Source organism: Penicillium cataractarum, assembly GCF_028827025.1.
Source record: "Penicillium cataractarum strain IBT 29864 chromosome Unknown utg000002l, whole genome shotgun sequence".
Taxonomy (NCBI): domain Eukaryota; kingdom Fungi; phylum Ascomycota; class Eurotiomycetes; order Eurotiales; family Aspergillaceae; genus Penicillium; species Penicillium cataractarum.
The window spans coordinates 3485904-3504947 of NW_026622738.1; the positions used below are offsets into that span (position 1 = coordinate 3485904).

Sequence of the window (19044 nt, forward strand, 5' to 3'; positions counted from 1 at the left end):
CTTTTGCCCCGGCGCTTCCGATACAAGCACCGCGCCTATTAATGGTGGCCTGTACTGAGATTTCACGATATTTGGAAACGCAGCTGGCGGTGACTTGATTAAGCTCCCGACGGAGAGATTCGGCCAACTCTAGGACCAGTCATGCCCGTGCGGGAGCACGAGCAACCCGACCGACAGGGTTCAGAGAGCTCGACCAGCAGCTGGAGGTCCCAAGAAACCGTCCGGAATACAGACACTTTGCGCCCGGATCAGAATAAACCATCATCCAACGGTCGCAATGCTGACCAGTTTCCAGGAAGTTTAACTATGGACAAGTAAGGGCCCCCTCCTCTCTTTCTCTCTTCTCTCATCCCCAAGCTCTCTGCCTACAAATTACATGCTTTTTTTTCCTGCGCACCGTGCACGACGGTGGAAATCATAATGAATACAGGTGCTGAGTCGAATATCATTACAGATCTGGGCCGTCCAAAGCTCAGGGAATGGACTGGAGTTGGACATGGAGCTCCCCAGACATTTCCCCCACCGAGGAACGGAAGGGTTCTGGGTTCAGTAACCATCGCAAGGCTCTGGCAGTCCTTGGAGCTGGTGATGATCCCGCCCGATCATTTTCCACAACACCGCACCCCCTCCCATCAACCCTCCACGCCCCGGCGCCGAAGAACTCGACTCGATTGCTCCGTGGGCCACGACAGCCAACTCCGAAGGCCCGGGAACCTTCTTCAATTCCGCTTCCGAATATGAAGCTTCACCTGCGTCGGCCACGTTTCGCCCGACTACCGGGCGGACATTCGCCAGTGAACCCGCCGATATGGATTGGAACGGGGACCATCGCCGACCGTCTGCTACGAGCATGACGAGTAGCACAGGGTCCAAGTCAAGCACCGGTGCGAGGCTGTGGAAGAAGAAATCCAAGGCTTCGGCTAGTGATGAATGGCCCGTGCCTGATGAGCCCGATGAGGATGGCCACTATAACACATCCAGTAGGCGGGGTGGGCCAATTGACAAGGTCAAAGCTCGAGAAAGAGCCAACTCAGATGGTTCAGAAGCATCGCAGCGGCCTTCGCGAGCTCGAGCAGGAACCCCGGCCCCATCGAGTGAGATTACGCCGTGGTTGTATCAAAACGTTCACGACATCTCACAATATGGCGAGGCTCCTATACGACAGGTGCCAATCGGTCCTGATGGTCAGCGTCTCGCCTCCGCGGGCGGTCTTCCCCGTGGTACTGCCAGAGATACTCGACGAACGGCCAACGGACATCGTCATTCACGCAGCAAGGAGGAAAAGCCAACACTTGCTGGGGATTTGGCTGGTTATCAGTCTCGTCCCTCAGGTGGACGGGATGACTTCTCTGTCGGACTGAAGCCCTTCGGTGACCATTACCTCCATTCGTCTAGTGCTATGAGCTCACAGACCACCTTGAGTGGACGGCCTACCAGCCCGACCCCCAGTGTGCAAAGCGCTGTCTACCGTGATCATGGTTATCATTCTCCCGGGGCGCCACACGATAAGCGAGGTATCTTGAATCGAGTCCGACACCTATTGCCGGGCTCGCACAAACCGCATGAAAAGTCGAAGCACGATCATACACTGCGCCGGCAGCCAAGCCTCGAGGGAAGTTCTCCTCGCCTAGACTCGGCAGACTCGGACCGAAAGAAGGAACCCGCAAAGCGCAAGCTCAAGGGACGATTCCCCATCGGTGGAGATCCCCACGCCTCCAGGGAGAATGCAGCTCAAGACGAAGAAGGCTCGCATGTCTTCAAGCTCGATACCAATCTCAAGGATTTAGACGACATCGTTCGCGCAGCTTCTCCCAGTCAGATGAAACGCGTTGCTGATGGCACAACCACACCACGGGAGGACCCGACCAAGTCTGAACAGGCGGGAGGTCTCGATACCTGGTCGGCTCCGGAGAGTTGGGCTGTGAAGAAGGAAAAGGATCCCGTCGTGGAGGCTGGACCACAGCCCACGAGTGCTGCCTATTTCATCCGCGTCTTCCGTATAGACTCGACATTTGCAACTCTCTCGGCCGGTGTCAACGCAACCGTCGCTGAGATCCTGTACATGCTAGGGCGCAAGTCTTTCCTGCAGGATCATCTCAACAACTATGAGATCGTCCTACGGAAGAATGACCTCTCTCGGCAGCTCGATCATAACGAGCGGCCAATTCTCATGCAAAAACAACTTTTGGAACAAGTTGGATACACGGAGAAGGATCGTATAGAGGACATTGGTCGTGAGGACCACAGCTATCTCTGCCGCTTCATCTTCTTGCCTACAAAACTCAGCGGTTACACCAGTCTCGAGGGTGATCCTGGCTTTAGCAAGATGTCAAAGTTTAGCCACGTTGATCTTCAGGGCCGCAGCTTGGTTACTATCCCCATTACTCTGTACAAGAAGTCCTCCGAGATCATCTCATTGAACTTGTCCAGGAATCTGTCTCTTGATGTGCCAAAGGATTTCATCCAGAGCTGTATCAACTTGCGGGAAATCAAGTTTATCGGCAACGAGGCTAAACTTCTTCCTTCGAGTTTCAGCCTGGCCAGTCGCTTGACTTACTTGGATATATCCAACAATTTCCTGGAAGAGCTGGAACACGCACAGCTTGATCGACTGACTGGTCTTGTCAGCATCAAGATGGCGAATAACCACTTGACCAAGCTGCCCAGCTACTTTGGAAACTTCCAGTATCTCCGGAGCTTGAACATGTCTTCGAACAGCTTTAAGGTTTTCCCAGAGTTCTTGTGCCAGCTGCGGAGCTTGGTGGACCTCGATATCAGCTTCAACAGTATCGAGGAGATTCCCAATATCGGTCAACTGGCTACGCTTGAGCGTCTTTGGATGACGAACAATAATATCAGCGGGTCTCTTGATGAGTCTTTCCGAGAACTAGTGAACCTAAAGGAGATCGACGGTCGCTTTAACGCGATCACCAACATTGACAACTTGTCCCGGCTGCCTCGCTTGGAGCAAGTGTTCTTTGGCCACAATCTTATCTCCCGATTCCGCGGGGCGTTCCCCAAGCTGCGCAGTCTCCACATGGATCACTGTCCACTGACCCAGTTTGATATCGACGCTCCTATGCCGACTTTGAGCTCCCTTAACCTTGCATCTGCCAAGCTCTCGCAATTCCGTGATGCCATGTTTGAGAACTTGCCGAATGTCTCCAAGCTTATCCTCGATAAGAACCATTTATCGTCAATCTCTGCACAAATCGGCAAGCTGCGACGCCTGGAGCATTTCAGTATCATCAAGAATCCACTCGGTTCTTTGCCTGCCAGTATCGGCTGCATGACTGAGCTAAAAGAGCTCAACGCGCGAGAGTGTAACCTCAAGTTCTTGCCAGATGAGATTTGGCACTGCGCCAAGTTGGAGACTCTCAATGTTTCTACAAATCTTCTGACTACATTCCCCAAACACGGCGCTCCTCAGCCCCTTGTTCCTGGAGAGCCCACCACAACTCCCGTGTCAACCCCGGCACTGGTCGGGAATCCGAACTACGAGGAACTGGGCCCCTTAGATGAACTCAACTTCCGCCGACCCAGTCAAACATCCAGCGGCGCTATGGGATCCGGGTCATCTCCGAGCGGCTCATATCGACACCCGTCGACCACACCTTCTATCGGACAGTCAGGGCCAAGGAAGGTTTCTACTGCATCACGGAGTGCTACTGATGCGAGCTCCGGGTCTCGCAAGGATTCGAATTTCTCGCAGCATGCAGCGGCTCTCACTTTTGCCGGGTCTCTCCGCAACCTGTATCTTGCTGATAACCAGTTGGATGACGATATTTTCCGCGAGCTAGCTCGTCTCCCTGAGCTTCGTATCGTCAATCTGTCTTACAACGAGTTGACAGAGCTGCCACAGGGTGTCCTCAAGCGATGGCCTCTGATTTCCGAGCTTTACCTGTCGGGCAATGAGCTCACATCGCTTCCATCCGATGACTTGGAAGAAGGCAGCAATCTGAAGATTCTCCACATCAACGGCAATCGATTCCAGGTTCTGCCTGCAGAACTTTGCAAGGTCAGCAAGCTTTCCGTTCTTGACGCGGGAAGCAACGCGTTGAAATACAATGTCTCCAATTGGCCCTATGATTGGAACTGGAACTGGAATCGAAGTTTGAGGTACCTCAACTTCTCTGGCAATAAGCGTCTTGAGATCAAACCCAACATTGGCACTGTGGGCCAGTCAACTGGAAGTGGTGCCGATCTGACTGACTTCACGTCTCTCACCCATCTCCGAGTTTTGGGTTTGATGGATGTCACCTTGACCATCCCCACTATTCCTGATGAGAATGAGGACCGCCGCGTGAGAACCTCTGCCTCCCTTGCTGGCTCGCTTGCATACGGAATGGCAGACTCGCTGGGCCGGACCGAGCATCTGTCTATTATTGATATGATCGTTCCCCGCTTGAAACCCGACAATGTCGAGACATTGATGGGTATGTTTGACGGGTCAACCATGTCCAGCGGTGGCTCTCGTGTTGCAAAGTATCTCCACGAGCACTTCACGCCAACATTCTCCCGCGAGCTCAAGAAGCTCCAGCAAGACCGGGGAGAAACCCCGCTCGATGCTCTGCGACGTGCATTCTTAGCCCTGAACAAGAACATGGCTGGACATGCGTACCGTTCCATCGATGACCGTGAGCTAAGACAGTATAACCGTGGATCACTTGCCTCGAAACAGCTCTGCCAGGACGATATCCAAGCTGGTGGAGTCGCTACCGTGCTGTACTTGAATAACATGGATCTGTATGCAGCCAATGTCGGCGATGCACAAGCGATCCTGGTCAAGCAAGACGGTTCATCGCGCCAATTGACTCGAGTTCACGATCCCGCAGAATCTAGTGAGCGGGCACGCATTCGCGCTGCTGGCGGATTCGTGTCTCGTAATGGCAAGTTGAATGATGTACTCACTGTTTCGAGATGCTTTGGTCACTTCCCCATGATGCCCGCTATAATTGCTGCTCCTGCCACCTTGCATGCCACCTTGACTGAGCAAGATGAGATGATCATCTTGGGTTCAAAGGAGCTGTGGGATTATATTACCCCGCAGCTGGTAGTCGACGTTGCTAGGGATGTGTATCCAAACCTTATGCTCGCAGCTCAGAAACTCCGCGATCTAGCTATTGCCTTTGGGGCAACAAACAAGTTGATGGTCATGATTCTGGGAGTCAGCGAGCTGCAACGCCGGCAGAAGAAGTGGTCTCGTCCTAGCATGAACTTGGAACGTTCTGCGTTCCCCGATGATGGCATCGTTCCCTCGACCAAGATTCGTCGCAGACCTCGTGATATGCCAGCTGACACTCGTCTTGCGCGCTTCGATTATGTCGATGCTCCGATTGGTGAGTTGGCTATCATATTCACTGATATCAAGAAGTCGACTGGTCTGTGGGAGACTTGCCCTGATGCTATGCGCTCGGCTATTTCCATTCATAACGACATTCTCCGGCGACAACTCGGAATCATTGGTGGTTACGAGGTGAAGACGGAAGGTGACGCTTTCATGGTGGCTTTTTCCACCACTACTTCTGCCTTGCTGTGGTGTTTCAACTGCCAGAACAGTCTTTTGGAAGCTGAATGGCCTACGGAAATCTTGGATCAGCCACAGTGTGAAGTCACCTCCGACATGGAAGGAAACATCATCTCTCGCGGTCTGTCCGTTCGCATGGGTGGCCACTGGGGCGAGCCCGTGTGTGAAAAGGATCCCGTCACCAACCGTATGGATTACTTCGGTCCTATGGTGAATCGAGCCTCGCGTATTTCCGCCGTTGCCGACGGAGGCCAGATCTTCGTCTCGTCGGACTTTATGAGCGATATTCAACGTAACCTTGAGATCTTTGCTGATGCCGAGCGCTCCGCGTCGACTAGTTCGACTGACAGCCATCCACGAGTTGATAGCCTTGGGCACAACATCCGTCGTGAGCTGAACCAGTTGAACAGTCAGGGCTTCGTGATCAAGGACCAGGGCGAACGGAAGTTGAAGGGACTGGAGAACCCGGAACCCCTTTATCTCGTCTATCCTCATTCGCTCGCTGGTCGCTTGACAAGCCTGGAAGAGGCTCAGCAAGAAAAGGAAGGCCAACCTGCGACCATAGAAAAGGCGTCCAAGCTCAACCTGAACACTGACGATATCTGGCGTCTGTGGGAGGTCACTCTCCGTCTCGAGCGGATTTGTGGCGCTTTGGAGAACCCCACTAGTGCTGGGCTTGGGGAGCCTAATGTCGCTTTGTTCAATATGGTCAAGAACCACGGTGGTGAACTGAATGATCCCACCGTGCTTAGCTTGATCGACCAGCAAGTCACTCGTATCGAGGTAAGTTTCCATCCTCTGAGCTTCTGCTTTTCGTTCCTCAACTAACTCATTTCTCAGGCCACCATCAATACTCTCACGGTCCGCAACATGATGCGCCCCTTCAAGCCCGGCGATAAACTTGGAGACCACGCCGTCCCCATTGGCGAAATCTTCCAACAACTAGCCACCCAACTCGCAGAGTACCGCGCCCTCAAAGAACAAATGGCCGTCGGGGCTGCTGGCATCCCCGGCGGACCACCTGCACCCCATTACAGCGGCATCACCCTGCACTCAAACCTCAGTGCAGACAGCAACACCACCTCTGCCTCATCCTCCTTCCTCCACCTGGACACACCTCGGTCCTTCGATACTCGCAACAACCAATGATCTGGGCCTGGTGCACATATCTTCTCTACCTACATAACATCCATTTATATACCTTGATCACGTACGGGATCTCTTTAATAACGCCTTTTCTCAACACCCTCTCGCCCCTTTTTCATTGGCCTTTTCTCTCGCTTTTCGCTTTTGAAAACTTCTCATGTCTTGTGGGCGGCGTCTCACTTTGTGGGGAGTCTTCAGATTGTTTCTTTTTTTTTACCTGTTTTTTTCTTTTCTCTTTGCGTGGCATTTGGGGGCATGGAGCTATGGCGGATTTTGATTTTGATCTAGTTCGGGTTTGCTTGTATTTAGGCCTTCAGGTATTCTCCAAGCTCTTGGTGTGTGTTTGGAGCCGGGCTTAAATATATACATTCAATATTTTTTGGCTTTGAGTATTGTATTGCTTCGACTATATATTCCGTAGGGCGGAAACAGTCAATGGACAAATGACGAAATTTTAAAATCGGCTATCAAGCCCTACAATGGGAGAATAGTGAAAGATAGCGTCTAATAAAGTTGAAAACACTAGTATTTCCAAGAAAACTACCTTGGGTATGTATTCCCTTCATGTCTTAGGCTTTAGCTGCCATTGAACTTGACGAGTACGGAAGCTCACGGGTGGCAAAGAAATCACGTGTCAGCTTTGTTTGTTTCCTGCGTCATCGTGCGACTCTCTTCGCCGGTTTAGTTCTCTTTCTTCCATCCTTCCTCTCTTCATCTCTCGGTTGTAGCACCACGTCCATCTCACTCTGTCCCTATTCTATCAACCTTAATGTCATCGGATTCCATCAAGTGACGCCAATAGTCAGTTAGGGCTCTCACGTCGTTCAGACCCGCCCCGCCTGTTGCCCTGGCTACGAACCCGACCAACCGTCTCGGGTTTAATGGACAAGTGGACAAACATCCACAATCGTTTTTCCTCTGCTCACAACCCCAGGCCAACTTTCCAGAAAAGGAGCGATCGGTGGATTTCCTTATCTGCATCTTGAAATCTTGACTGGACACCCTCGCGCCGTGTCGCAGTCCTTGCATCATTGTCACTGACCTGTGGTGACCGCATCTCTCCAAGATTGCGTGCGTTGGCGACCAGTCACCAACTAGCCACCTATCCTCATCGTCGCGACTGATCACCTTTCACATAACACACCATGGCGGACGAACTTGATTATCTACAGCCAGACTTCGATCTGAACTCCCTCACTGTGCCCCGCTTACGCTCTATCCTCGTCAGTCACGACGTGCCCTATCCAGCCTCTGCGAAAAAGGCGCAGTTGGTCCGCATTCTGGAAGATGAGGTGCTCCCCCAGGCGAGGAAACTTCTGCGTGACCGTGAGAGGGTAAGGAGAACGAGTGCAGGCATTACGGATATGAGCCGGGAAAACTCTGTCACTCGCGACGAAGATGACCGCGATTCGTTGCACCCACCACCCACTCCATCCACAACAGGAACCAGGCGAGGTACCTCACGACGAAGCGTCCGCGGATCGACCGTGGAAACGGATGGAGGTTACGCTCCGGCTACGCCTGCGACTGCGAAGCGCAAGACCGCTGCGCGGTCGGTGGGCAAGCACCCCCGTGCTTCGGATACAGAAACTGGTGACGATGCAATGGCGACGCCGGTCCCTGCGGTCGGCGCTTCGCCTCGCAAGTCTACTGCGCGGAAGCTTCGGCGGAGCTCTGTTCTGCCTTCGACCGAGGTGGATGAGTACACGCCGTCTGTCAAGACTGAGCCTAGGGAAGATAGTGTCTTCACGGACGAGAACCCTTTCCAAAGTGGCAGTCCTTCAGAGGTTATGAGTAGCCGGCGAACTCCTAGTCATGATGGAAAGCGGAAGAGTGGTGGACGACTATCTTCGGAGAGCCCTGCTATTAGGAATAGCTTGCGATCCCGCAAGTCGGTTACGCCTAGTGCGATCAAGCAAGAAGATGGCTATTATGCTCCTTCAAGGGAGTCTTTCGACTTTGCATCACGCCTCAGACCTACCAAGGAGGAGCCCGAGGAGGAATCTGAAGAGGAATCTGAGGAGGAATCGGAAGATGAGAGTGAGCTCATTGCCGGCGAGGAGTTTACTCCGGAGGAGCAACTAGCGCTAGAGAGTGAGCAGTATGCGCCATTGATTCAGGTTCGAAAACGGCCGAAGAAGCAGAGCTCGATTAGTATCATGGCGTCGTGGTTTGTTATTCTCTCGGTGCTGGGTAGTTTCGGCGCCTGGTGGCGCAAAGAGAAGATTGAGATCGGTTACTGCGGTCTTGGAAAGCCTACATGGTCTCTGGCAGAGACTAATGTGCCGGAATGGGCCAATGTCCTTGAACCTCGCTGCGAGCCCTGCCCGCCTCATGCGTTCTGCTATCCCGACTTTGAAGCTCGTTGTGAGCACGATTTCATCCTCAAGCCTCATCCTCTGTCTCTGGGCGGTCTTGTCCCTCTCCCGCCGACTTGTGAACCGGATAGCGAAAAGGCGCGTCGTGTCAAAGCTGTTGCAGACAAGGCCGTTGAGGAGCTTCGCGAGCGGAGGGCCAGATACGAATGTGGCGAGTTGAATGAGGATGGCAAGCCTACTTCTCCCGAGATCCCAGAGCCGAAGTTGAAGGAAGAAGTTGCGAAGAAGCGGCGCAAGGGTCTCACCGAGTCCGAGTTTGATGACCTCTGGAAGGGCGCTCTTGGTGAGATTATCGACAAGGACGAAGTTGTGAGCAACTCCAAGCAGTAAGTTTCACCCGCTCCTCTAAGGATGACTCTCCGTTCTTTTCCTTTGCTACTACCGTTCCGGATTTTCTATATCTCGTGGCCATTTTCTTCTAAAAGGTCTTGGTTCTGACATTGTGTACCGGAACTAACAGCGGCGCCCTTGCCATCACAGACCTTCCGCCGTCCTCGTCCTCAGCTCAACATCAACCGCCCGACTCCCACTCAGTTGCGCCGCCCGCCGTTACGTCCGACTGGCTCTCCTCGCGTATCGACTCCCTCTTTCACTTCTAGTACTGACAGCTTGTGCTCTGGCTTATGCCCGCGCTCGGGTTCGCGCCCGTCGCTCTGATATCGCCCGCGTGCCAGAGTTGGTCGCTACCACACTTGACCGACTTGCGACGCAGGCTGCGCTGCATGCCCGTGGCGGTGCGAGAGAGCCTTACATTCCAATTGGCCAGCTGCGCGATGACGTCCTGCGCTCCGAGTTGCACGGAAAGCGCCGTGAAGAACTGTGGCACCGTGTCCGCCGCGTCGTTGAAGGCAACGCTAATGTGCGTGCTGCCGTTCGCGAGGGACGCAGCGGCGATGTCGCCCGCTGCTGGGAGTGGATTGGCGGCATTGGCAGTGTCAACACCCCTGCTGGCAGCAGCGAGCTTGACAGCAGTACCCGCCGTGACAGTGGACGGTTTTCCCTGCCGTCACCCTCTGACAACGTGGACGTGGATCAACATCAGATGATCCCCGAGAGCAAGGATGATCATGCGACGAGTCCTAGACAATCCCGCCGTTGGGATGAAGGCCGACCGATCTATTAAGATGGCAGGCCGCTCTTTGGCTATCATGATTTGATATCGGGCAGCTTTGCGTGTGTTTTGGGCTTGTTCATTTGTTTTGATATTCCCAAAACTTTGGCTGCCTTCTGTGCGAGACGGGGATTTCTTTTCCCGCCCTTGCCTCGTTAGCTTTACCCCCCGTTACGTCCATTGGTCTTTCTTCGGGCTTCTTTCACGTACATATTTCTCTACCTTTCCCTGTTTATTTCAGTTCTCTTTTATGCTACCATGTTCAATACCCATCATTCTCTTGAGATTTCTTGAATCTTGGTCTCTCCCTTCACTAAACTGACCTTGTACCGCCTAATACCAATTTCAGACTGTGGTACGATCCTCCGTTAGCTAAATGCACATACGTCGACTAGGCCGATCGTTTCCTCTATGGATGACTTCGTTTCCAGCTCACATGGCGATCTTTCCTTGTTGATCTCAATCATTGTGGCGCTCGTTATATCCCGAAATCTAGGTTTTGCCAAGCTGTGCAGTACAACCCTTGATTAGCCATTTAGCCCTGTTTCTTACTCAATACCGCCAAGGTAGCCAGGACCAACTGCTCCGACGATCTCAATTGTGGCTGACGCTTTCTCCGTCCAAACCCGGATTCTTCAAGACAAGATACGTAGATCCTAGCTCCGTTTTCCTGGTTCGTTGTAAAACAGCTACGCTAGCTAGCTACCTAACCGCTAGTAAACTTCGGTCTGTGCGTTGCTGTCACCGTACATTCCATCCCAACCTGCACTGTTGTCCTGCTTTTCATCGGAAATATATCCCGGTTTGCTCACGCTCTTTCCAAATTACACGCGTACGTCCCTAGATCCCAGTTACCTTGACCAGAGAGTTTGTAGTGTGCTTAGGTTTTCTGCAGAATTGCTCATGCATGTAATCCTCGATCTGGGCTGATGAATGAGATCTAGGTACGGTATGGGTCAGGCCAACCTTAGGACTATTGGTATCCCTGTCCTTACATGCCCGGGAAATAGGTTCCTGTCGGTATGTTCATTTTCAAGAAGATGGGGATGAAGGGGTGGTTTCGGCTTTTCAATTGAGTTGTGCATTGACAAGGATGTTAACGTGGTCATGTCATGTCTTGGGGTGTAGGTGGTTGTAAGTATAGGTGTATACGGTAGCAGTTAGGGTGAAAGTAGTCCCGTCATATTTGCTTAGGCTTGGCGGATACAAGTAACATCCTGGCCCGGTTTGTAGAAAGCTCACGCATAACTCTTGGATAGATTTTCAATTATACATTCATTTCGGAGTCTGTCAAACAACTAGCAATGCCGTTGGATATGTGTGTCCTTGTTTACCTTCAGGGTTGCACAGCGTACGCTACTTACTACGGCCTGTCAAGATTCAAAATGCGATCTCGAGTCAACCTAGTCCGTGTATCGAAAGTCTACCCAGATTTCTACCGGATTTAAGACTCCTGTGGCGCAGGTGCTCTTTTTTTTCTCCTTGATGTACCATTTTAATATCTCCAGCTTTGTGAGCTCGAATTAGGGCTAACGCCACGGCTAGAGACATGTAGGCATTTTGCAAACAGTTCGACCTGTAGTGTCGCCTCCTGTGGCTGCTGTGGGAGAGCGCAAACTTAGTGCTTAATCGATTATTCCTCAGACCCCGCAGTAAATACAGTAGGGCATGTGCAGGCACACCATACTGGGGACCCGATATCTTGACAACACAGACAAAACGCATTGAATCGGGCCAACGATGAGCCGAACCAACCAGTGAGCAGATTCTTTTTCTTTCGCTACTCGTTGACTTGGTATAATAAGGTTAGCGTCTACTTGACCTATTTAAGAGGCGCCTTTAGTGTATAATACTACATACAGACCACAGAATTACGACTCAGTTAGGCTACTTCTGTTCACTCAGTTAGTGGACCTTCATTTTGACCGCTTCTTGCGCCTTGAGCAGAGTGCACATATCGTCATCGAGGCGTATCCTATCAACGGACGGTCTCGGGAAAGTGTGTGGGTATGAGGGAAAAGGAGGCGTTGTGGTTAGGCGAAACAAAATACGCCCCGCTCTTCTGTGTTTGTGGTTTCACTGGTATGGCTCGCTCGCTTCCTGTCCGCTGCATGCAAGCACATAGGAAACTGGGGAACGGGCTTGGCGAAGGTTGTTTTTACTGGGAGATTTGGTTATAATAGACGAGAACGGGTCTGGATACGTGGCGGCGTGTTGGCGGGGTCGAGAAAGTCAATCTGGGTATGACCTTGCAGTATAGGGGACAGTGTTTTGAAGTGATATCCAAAAGGATACAGAAATAGGATGGAAGTATTCCTCATCATCTTGAAGCTGTATATATCATTTTGGTGCCCTTTGATATATTGGCGTGTAAGTCCTCAATTTAGCCCGTAAACTTGACAATTTCAGTCTCCCCAAACCAGAGTCAAGGATGGTGTTCACCGAAGATGAAACTAGCAAACCCCAATCTAGTTAAGCTGTCAAAATGGAGCAACACACACTGCTCAATAAAGAATAATCTGCCAGATAAGCCCTAGCATGAAAAGCAAGGGCTGCAGCCTTACCATCGATCGTCTTAACTGTTTCAAGAGGAGCCCGAAGCCCGGGCTGTCCCAATTCCACTTCGACGTTGTAAGTATAACAAACGCCGCAGGGGTCGATCCGAGTCTAGCGTCGACTCGCGACCTGGTACATGGGCCGGGTTGCATTGACCTAGAATAGTAAAGTCTCAAGGGGCTGTACCAGATGAGCCGGGGATCGGTGCGCAAGGAGCAATCCGAGTGAAATTTGGCAACAGAATCTGCTCGGCAATGTGCAAGCAAATCATCGCGTGGAAGGAGTATTTCTCCTGCGATCAGCGAGAAGAAAATGCCAACCCTGCATGCGACGAACCGAGGAGCGCTTCTGCTTGTGCTTGGAACGGAGAACTAGTTGACCGAATGATTCTCGTTGGTCTTTCTTGCAAGGGCCATCTGTAGGTGACGAGTTTCGTGTGGTGCTCGAAGGTTTCTTAGGGTTGTGGTCATGGTGAGCGCCTATCTCTCTTGCGTGTCATGTTAGTCACCCAAACAGGCCGTGCTCCTGCGGTGAGTGAGTCAAGTAGTGGAGGGGTTTTAATAATAATTTGTATCCACCAGTGTGGACTATGACCCAGTTCGGATGCAATTTGAGATGAGATCGAGAGAGAAACGACGGAGTCTTTCGCCGAGGCCATTACAGTTCAGGGCGGCGGTTCCACATGTGCAAGCCGTTAGGTTGCGGCGGTGCCTTTGGGAGCTGCCTATTTGGCTAGGTTGGCATTTTGGGTATGATTTAGTTTTGGACCATCGTAAGGCCAATTGGTAATGAGGGTTGTTATCATCCATAGTAGGTATTCTGTCTGTGAAGGTAACTAAGTATAACGAGGTCGTTTAGTCAATGTTGAGAACCTCGAGTCTGTGCCCAACCCCCACATCGATTGCTCATGGTTCGATAGTACTTCTGAATAGGAGTAGACGACCCATGAGCAGCGGACCGCAGAGTAGTTGGTATTAACCAAGTACTGTCATGTATAACGTGATCATAGCTATCGCTGGTTTCAAGCATCATCACAGCAAGAGGTGTTCCGTCCTCTGTGCTGTTTTGGCGTTAACGGAAATCGGCTAAGCCACCACCACATAGAGACGTCATACTTAGATCCATGGAGCGACCACAGGGATTCCAAGGGAAGCTTGTCACCGTAACAGCGCCACGCGCGGGAAACTCCGGTGTCAAAGCATTTTCTGGGACTATAGCCAAGGAACACACCATCCTTTAAGGGCCCAAGGGACCCGCGATTCAGCGAATGATGCCATTACATACATACAATAAATGGCCCCATAGAGTAGAACATGGACCAACTTCTGTATCATAGTCTCGGCATTTCAATGTTTCCCCCTCAATTCCAAAAGGCTGTATGTACCGTATCATCGGTCCTGAACCGACAAGCCAACAGAACATTCCACCAGTGGTGGCGAGTCTCGCCAGCCCCCTCTCCCCTCGCCTTTCGCACATCATTCGTCAGATCGTGTCGGCAGAAGTTTCCAGCCAACTAACAGCAATCGTCAGAGGCACTGGCACCTCGCAATTCGACACAGACACACTTTCTGGCGCCTGTGGCATCATCATCTCTCCTCACTATCATAAAGTATATCCTCAGGCTAAATCTGTTCTCAGCTTCTCAGTCCACGTTCAGGCATGGACAATTCTTGGCTCATCCCACGTCTTCCTGTGCAGTGGGACAGCCACAGTGGGGTCGGACGCATTTACTTGGTGGAGATTGCTCATGTTGTCTGCAGCCTGACGTTGTGATGTTCTAAGTGGCGACCACATTTGGGGGCCAAATAACAACTACTGTCAGCGTTGTTCCCGGTAAAGCGACGAATTCAGTATGATTATCCTTCGGTGCCTTGCGCGGGGCAGATGATTTTCTTCACGACGACCCTCCAGATGACGGCTATACCCACTTGGGTATTAGTTAGGTGCTTTTGGCGGTTTCAAATTCACTAACATAATGCAACAATACATGTCGCTAGGAGGGATTTGAAGGTCAGGAGTAACAGAGTATAGGATTCTCGTCGGCTTTGGTATGAAGTCTCGTGCGTGTTGAAGAGTATGCTGTATTGGCTAACAAGTGCGGGATTCGAGAAGGATTCTCTAGAAGGATTCCGTATCAGATCGAGCCAAACCGAGTGTGGTATTTCGTAGAGTTAATTATGCCATTAGGGTTGGCCAGCTATCCAAATTGCAGCAAAGCATAGGCATCCCAGGTACCAACAATGAAATAAATGATTTACTGTCCAGAAATACTGACATACTGGAACTACAACATCCGCCATCAAGTAACCCTGGAACCAGTTGGGTGGGAGCTGTCGAGATCAGCCAATAATCAGCGTCGGAAGTATTCGTCTCCCTCGATCGTCCCTCTTTCTGCATGAGAAAATGGAGAGACGAGAGAAAAACCGAACCCGATGACGCCGTTATGACTGTGGCTTCAATCGCGGACCTATCAATTTTGCCGGAAAAGTGTTCCGTAAAAATCCCCCAATCTACACGTCCACATAGCTCATACCCACTCCGTCGGTCGCCCTGGGTATCGTCGATTCGTAAAAGTTCTTGCGCGCGAGTAAAGGGAGGGGGAAACAACCTTCAAGGGCCCCCCATCGGGATATGTCCGAAATAAGTCCTCCAAGAGTACGCTATCTGCGATGAAGTGGAACGATGTGATGTGATGCCGTATTGACGAGGAAACATGCTCACACCCATTTTCCCACCTCCTCCTTTCACGAGCTCAGCTCAGTCAGCCACGGTATTTTAAAGCCTATATGTAGACTATCAGCGCGAACCGAGGGGCTGGGATAGACCTATAGACTAGTTAAGAGAGGCTCCGGGGAAACAATACCAATGTAGTATAGAGCGCGGGTAGGGTCTGTGGATTGCAGCGATGCCCCGTGCCACTGTAGATTTCGATTCGCTTGAAACTTACCGTCGAGTCGTCGACCAGACAAGACGATCCTTACACCTGTGCGCTTCCACCTCAATTGTTGTCTCCATCGGGGCTTAGACGTTGGGTGATCGGGTTTTAGCTCGAGACATTTTTGTATCTATACGGGATATACAATACCACAACCATCACACGGTCCTCTTTAATACTGTGACGGTCTACTTTTTTTTCTTATTTATTGTTAATTAGACATGTGTTCATTCAATGCATGACACTTTTTTCGTAGGTCGGTTCGAAAGGAACTTAGGTTTTGGGCAATGATCGGTGTGGTGTGGCGTCTTTTTGAAAACGAGTCACCCTCTATCGTTTAGGTATGCCCGTCAACGACTAGACCGGGGCAGATCGTTCATGTTCCTGGGCGCTAGTTTTCCGACAGCGCGGTCTACCACGGTCGATTGACCTTCGACTGGGGTTCCGCCGACCGGGGTCTTTGGGCCTTCTGGGTCCTTGTCTAGTCATATTCTATTGAATTTCACTGGATACAGTACACATTATTTTAGTGGAATTTCATTGTTGTTACGCATCTTAGTTCTCTGGTCGGAGAGTCCATCCATTGCCTAATTTACTAGCCTACTAGCCACTAACCTACGGTGTATTATTATTGTGCTTTCCCCCGTTTTCCCTATCCCATAGATTGGTATTACTAGTATGATTATCATAGGTGATAGGCGGTCTTAAGTATTATCATTCGCCCACTCTTCTGTTCGGGAGAGAAGGAAAATGTCAGCTCCCAAAGAGCTCCACTTTGTCTTCCGCCACACACGCAGTTTCTCGATCTTCTCACATATTTTTTTGGCCCTTTTACCCCCCTTCCCCCTCCCTTTCGCTTTCTTCCTCCACTTTTTCCTTGTTGGCTGTCAACTGGGGCTACTCCGTATGCGACGCGGCAGAGGGGGTGTGTGTGTGCAGAGAAATAATACTAAATTAACGGCACGGGCTTCAAGTGGAAACGCATCAGCCACCCCGAATCTATTTTTTGGCGGAGGAATTTCTTCACGGTTGATTTTCTCTTCCATTTTCTCTCTTTCTCGTTTATCTCTAAACCTTCTATTTCACATCTTCTTTCGGACGCTCTCGAACGGGCCGATTAGTTTATATCGATCCACGTGTGGGATTAAACTAAACTGTATGTTCGATGTTGCGCTTGCCGAATAGCGTATTGTCTCTTGCAACCGGACTCCTGGATCCTTTTATCTAACTCTTATTCTTATTCTTCTCTATTTTCCTAATCGGTCACCCTTCTTTTTTTCCATTTTTTTTTCTTTTCTTCTCACATCTTTAACCCCCCTCCTTCTCTTCCACCTTCTACTTCCTCTTCCCCTTCTTCTTCCTCCCCTTCTCCTCGACCCGTGCCTTTCCCATCCCCCCGTCTCTTACCCGCTGTCTAGTGCAATGGGCGACGTAGGCCGGGCCTTTAGGCCAATTGCTCCCCGGACCATGCCTCCCGGCGGCGGGGTAGGAGGCCAACCACCCCTTGGTAGCAGCGGCGGAGGACCTCCGGAGGATGGCCGGATGAAAAGAGCTTCCACTGCTTGTAAAGAGTGCCAGAAACGTCGAACCAGGGTAATTAACCACCATAATCCAGTTCAATCCACCTTACCTTTTTTTTCTCTCTCTCTATTCAGATTTCCTTGTTCTCCGAATCTTGAATTTGATCCGCCTTGACTTGCCGTCTCGAGCTGACATGCTTTCTTGATACCACGCCGGTTTATGATTCTTTTCTAACGAGTCTCCTTTTTTTGCGCCGTTAGTGCACCGGTCCACCTAAATGCTCGGAATGCGATACACATGACCGAGAATGTACCTTTGACGAACAAGCCGACAGGCGGCGCAAAGCAAATGCGCGCCGGACACAGGAAGAGCTGGATAACTTGAGGGAGTTCACTGACCAGCTCCTGAGTGTCCTTCGATATTCCAACAATACAACTACACAACACGTCATCAATGTCATTCGCTCTCGCGCATCACGGGAAGAAATTCAAAACGTCCTGTTATCGATTGTGGCCCAAAATCCTGAATTAGCGCAGCAAGCGTTTGGTCCTCCTCCGCCTCATCAGCAACAGCCTTCTGCTGCTCATCCTTCTCACCACGTTGCCAACGACCTCGATCCGCATAATCTCGGCCCTTATTTTGATCCGCGATAATATCTAGGAATGGAGATGTTTCAGGCCACGGCGCTGAGACCGGCATGTTGCATTTATAACTGGAGTGCCTCGGGGTTCTTTTGATCAATTTCTTTTTTATGATCCCTGGACGCAAAGTCCCGATTTTTTGCACTCTTCCGATGTTAAGCGATCGCATACACGACATGATCTTACCCTGCCAAAATTTCATTCATTCATTCTGATATGAATCCGTTTGGTTGGTGTTCTTCGACCTTTTTTTTCATTGATTTGCTAGCTTCTTTTTTTTCCTGCCTACGTTTTCCATCTTGATAATGAGCATGTGTTCCCTTTCTTTGCGACAGTTCCTCCCTTCTCATCCTTTCCATCATTCGGGCTTAGTTCCCTCTTGCTAAAGAACCATCAGCTTCGGAACTTTCCCCACATGAGGCTGACGGATTCTATCAAAGATAAGCCGCTTCACAATAAAGCCTTCGTGCTGAGCATTACCGAAGTCAATGACCCCCATGCCTTACACATCTGTCACCTTTTTGGCCCCTCTAGTTCTTGTATTCTGTTCGAATTTCCCTCGTGTGATCTGCTGGGTATGTCGTAGCGCGTCACAAGATGGCTTGCGCTACTGACCGTGTTGGGTACCGAGGGAGATGTGGAGGGGTTTGACTCTTGATCCTTGACCCTCGACACAGGATTCTCGACGCACGAATCTTATCTGATTTGAGTTGGCATATCGATTGGAATCTTGTGATATTCAGCTTTCTCCAGATGGTGATGGCAAATTCGGAACGGACCTCCGAGACCAGCCTTCTAATACTACCATGTATTGACGATACGAGGCAACGCCACCTAGGGATGTGGACAACCGAGTCAATGGTGTCTCAAGGGTCCAGAGTTGTCTGACCGGGTCTGATCACAAGACATCGAGTTTATGCGGAGAAAGGGCAAGAAGTGGCTTTGCGCTAGACCCCTGTTACTTTGGCACCGACATGGGTTTATAAGTCCCTTAATTCTGCATAAACTGGCCTCTTTGCTATACTGAAAGAAAAAGACACCAGCTTTATTGCAAATTTTGGTATGCAGTCTGGCCTATTGCAGAATATGCCTAGTTGGTGCACACAATATTCCCGGGCGGGACTATACAATCCAGGAAGAGCGCATCTTCGGTGCTGAAAGTCCAATTATGCTATGGAGGATTTGCAAAGAGTTTCCATAGTCTTCAATACAAACGAATGTGATACGCT

The 19044-nt window shown here is 50.8% G+C and overlaps 3 protein-coding genes across 3 annotated transcripts; all 3 read left to right on the top strand.

Moving 5' to 3' along the window:
• Positions 1-141: 141 nt before the first annotated feature.
• acyA (adenylate cyclase acyA) lies at positions 142-6676 on the top strand (the record flags this gene model as incomplete). The annotated part of the gene is given in 4 exon segments (XM_056696272.1): positions 142-314; positions 455-678; positions 693-6310; positions 6368-6676. 4 exon segments carry the CDS (start codon positions 142-144, stop codon positions 6674-6676), a joined length of 6324 nt encoding a protein of 2107 aa, XP_056558484.1.
• Positions 6677-7818: 1142 nt separating this feature from the next.
• Positions 7819-10174, top strand: N7496_003342 (putative sister chromatid separation protein (Src1); the record flags this gene model as incomplete). The annotated part of the gene is made up of 2 exons (XM_056696273.1): positions 7819-9377; positions 9532-10174. The coding sequence occupies 2 exons, from the start codon at positions 7819-7821 to the stop codon at positions 10172-10174; spliced, it is 2202 nt and encodes a 733-aa protein (XP_056558485.1).
• A 6901-nt stretch (positions 10175-17075) lies between these two features.
• On the top strand, positions 17076-17827 carry N7496_003343 (Zn(II)2Cys6 transcription factor domain-containing protein; the record flags this gene model as incomplete). The annotated part of the gene is made up of 2 exons (XM_056696274.1): positions 17076-17246; positions 17435-17827. 2 exons carry the CDS (start codon positions 17076-17078, stop codon positions 17825-17827), a joined length of 564 nt encoding a protein of 187 aa, XP_056558486.1.
• Positions 17828-19044: the final 1217 nt, after the last annotated feature.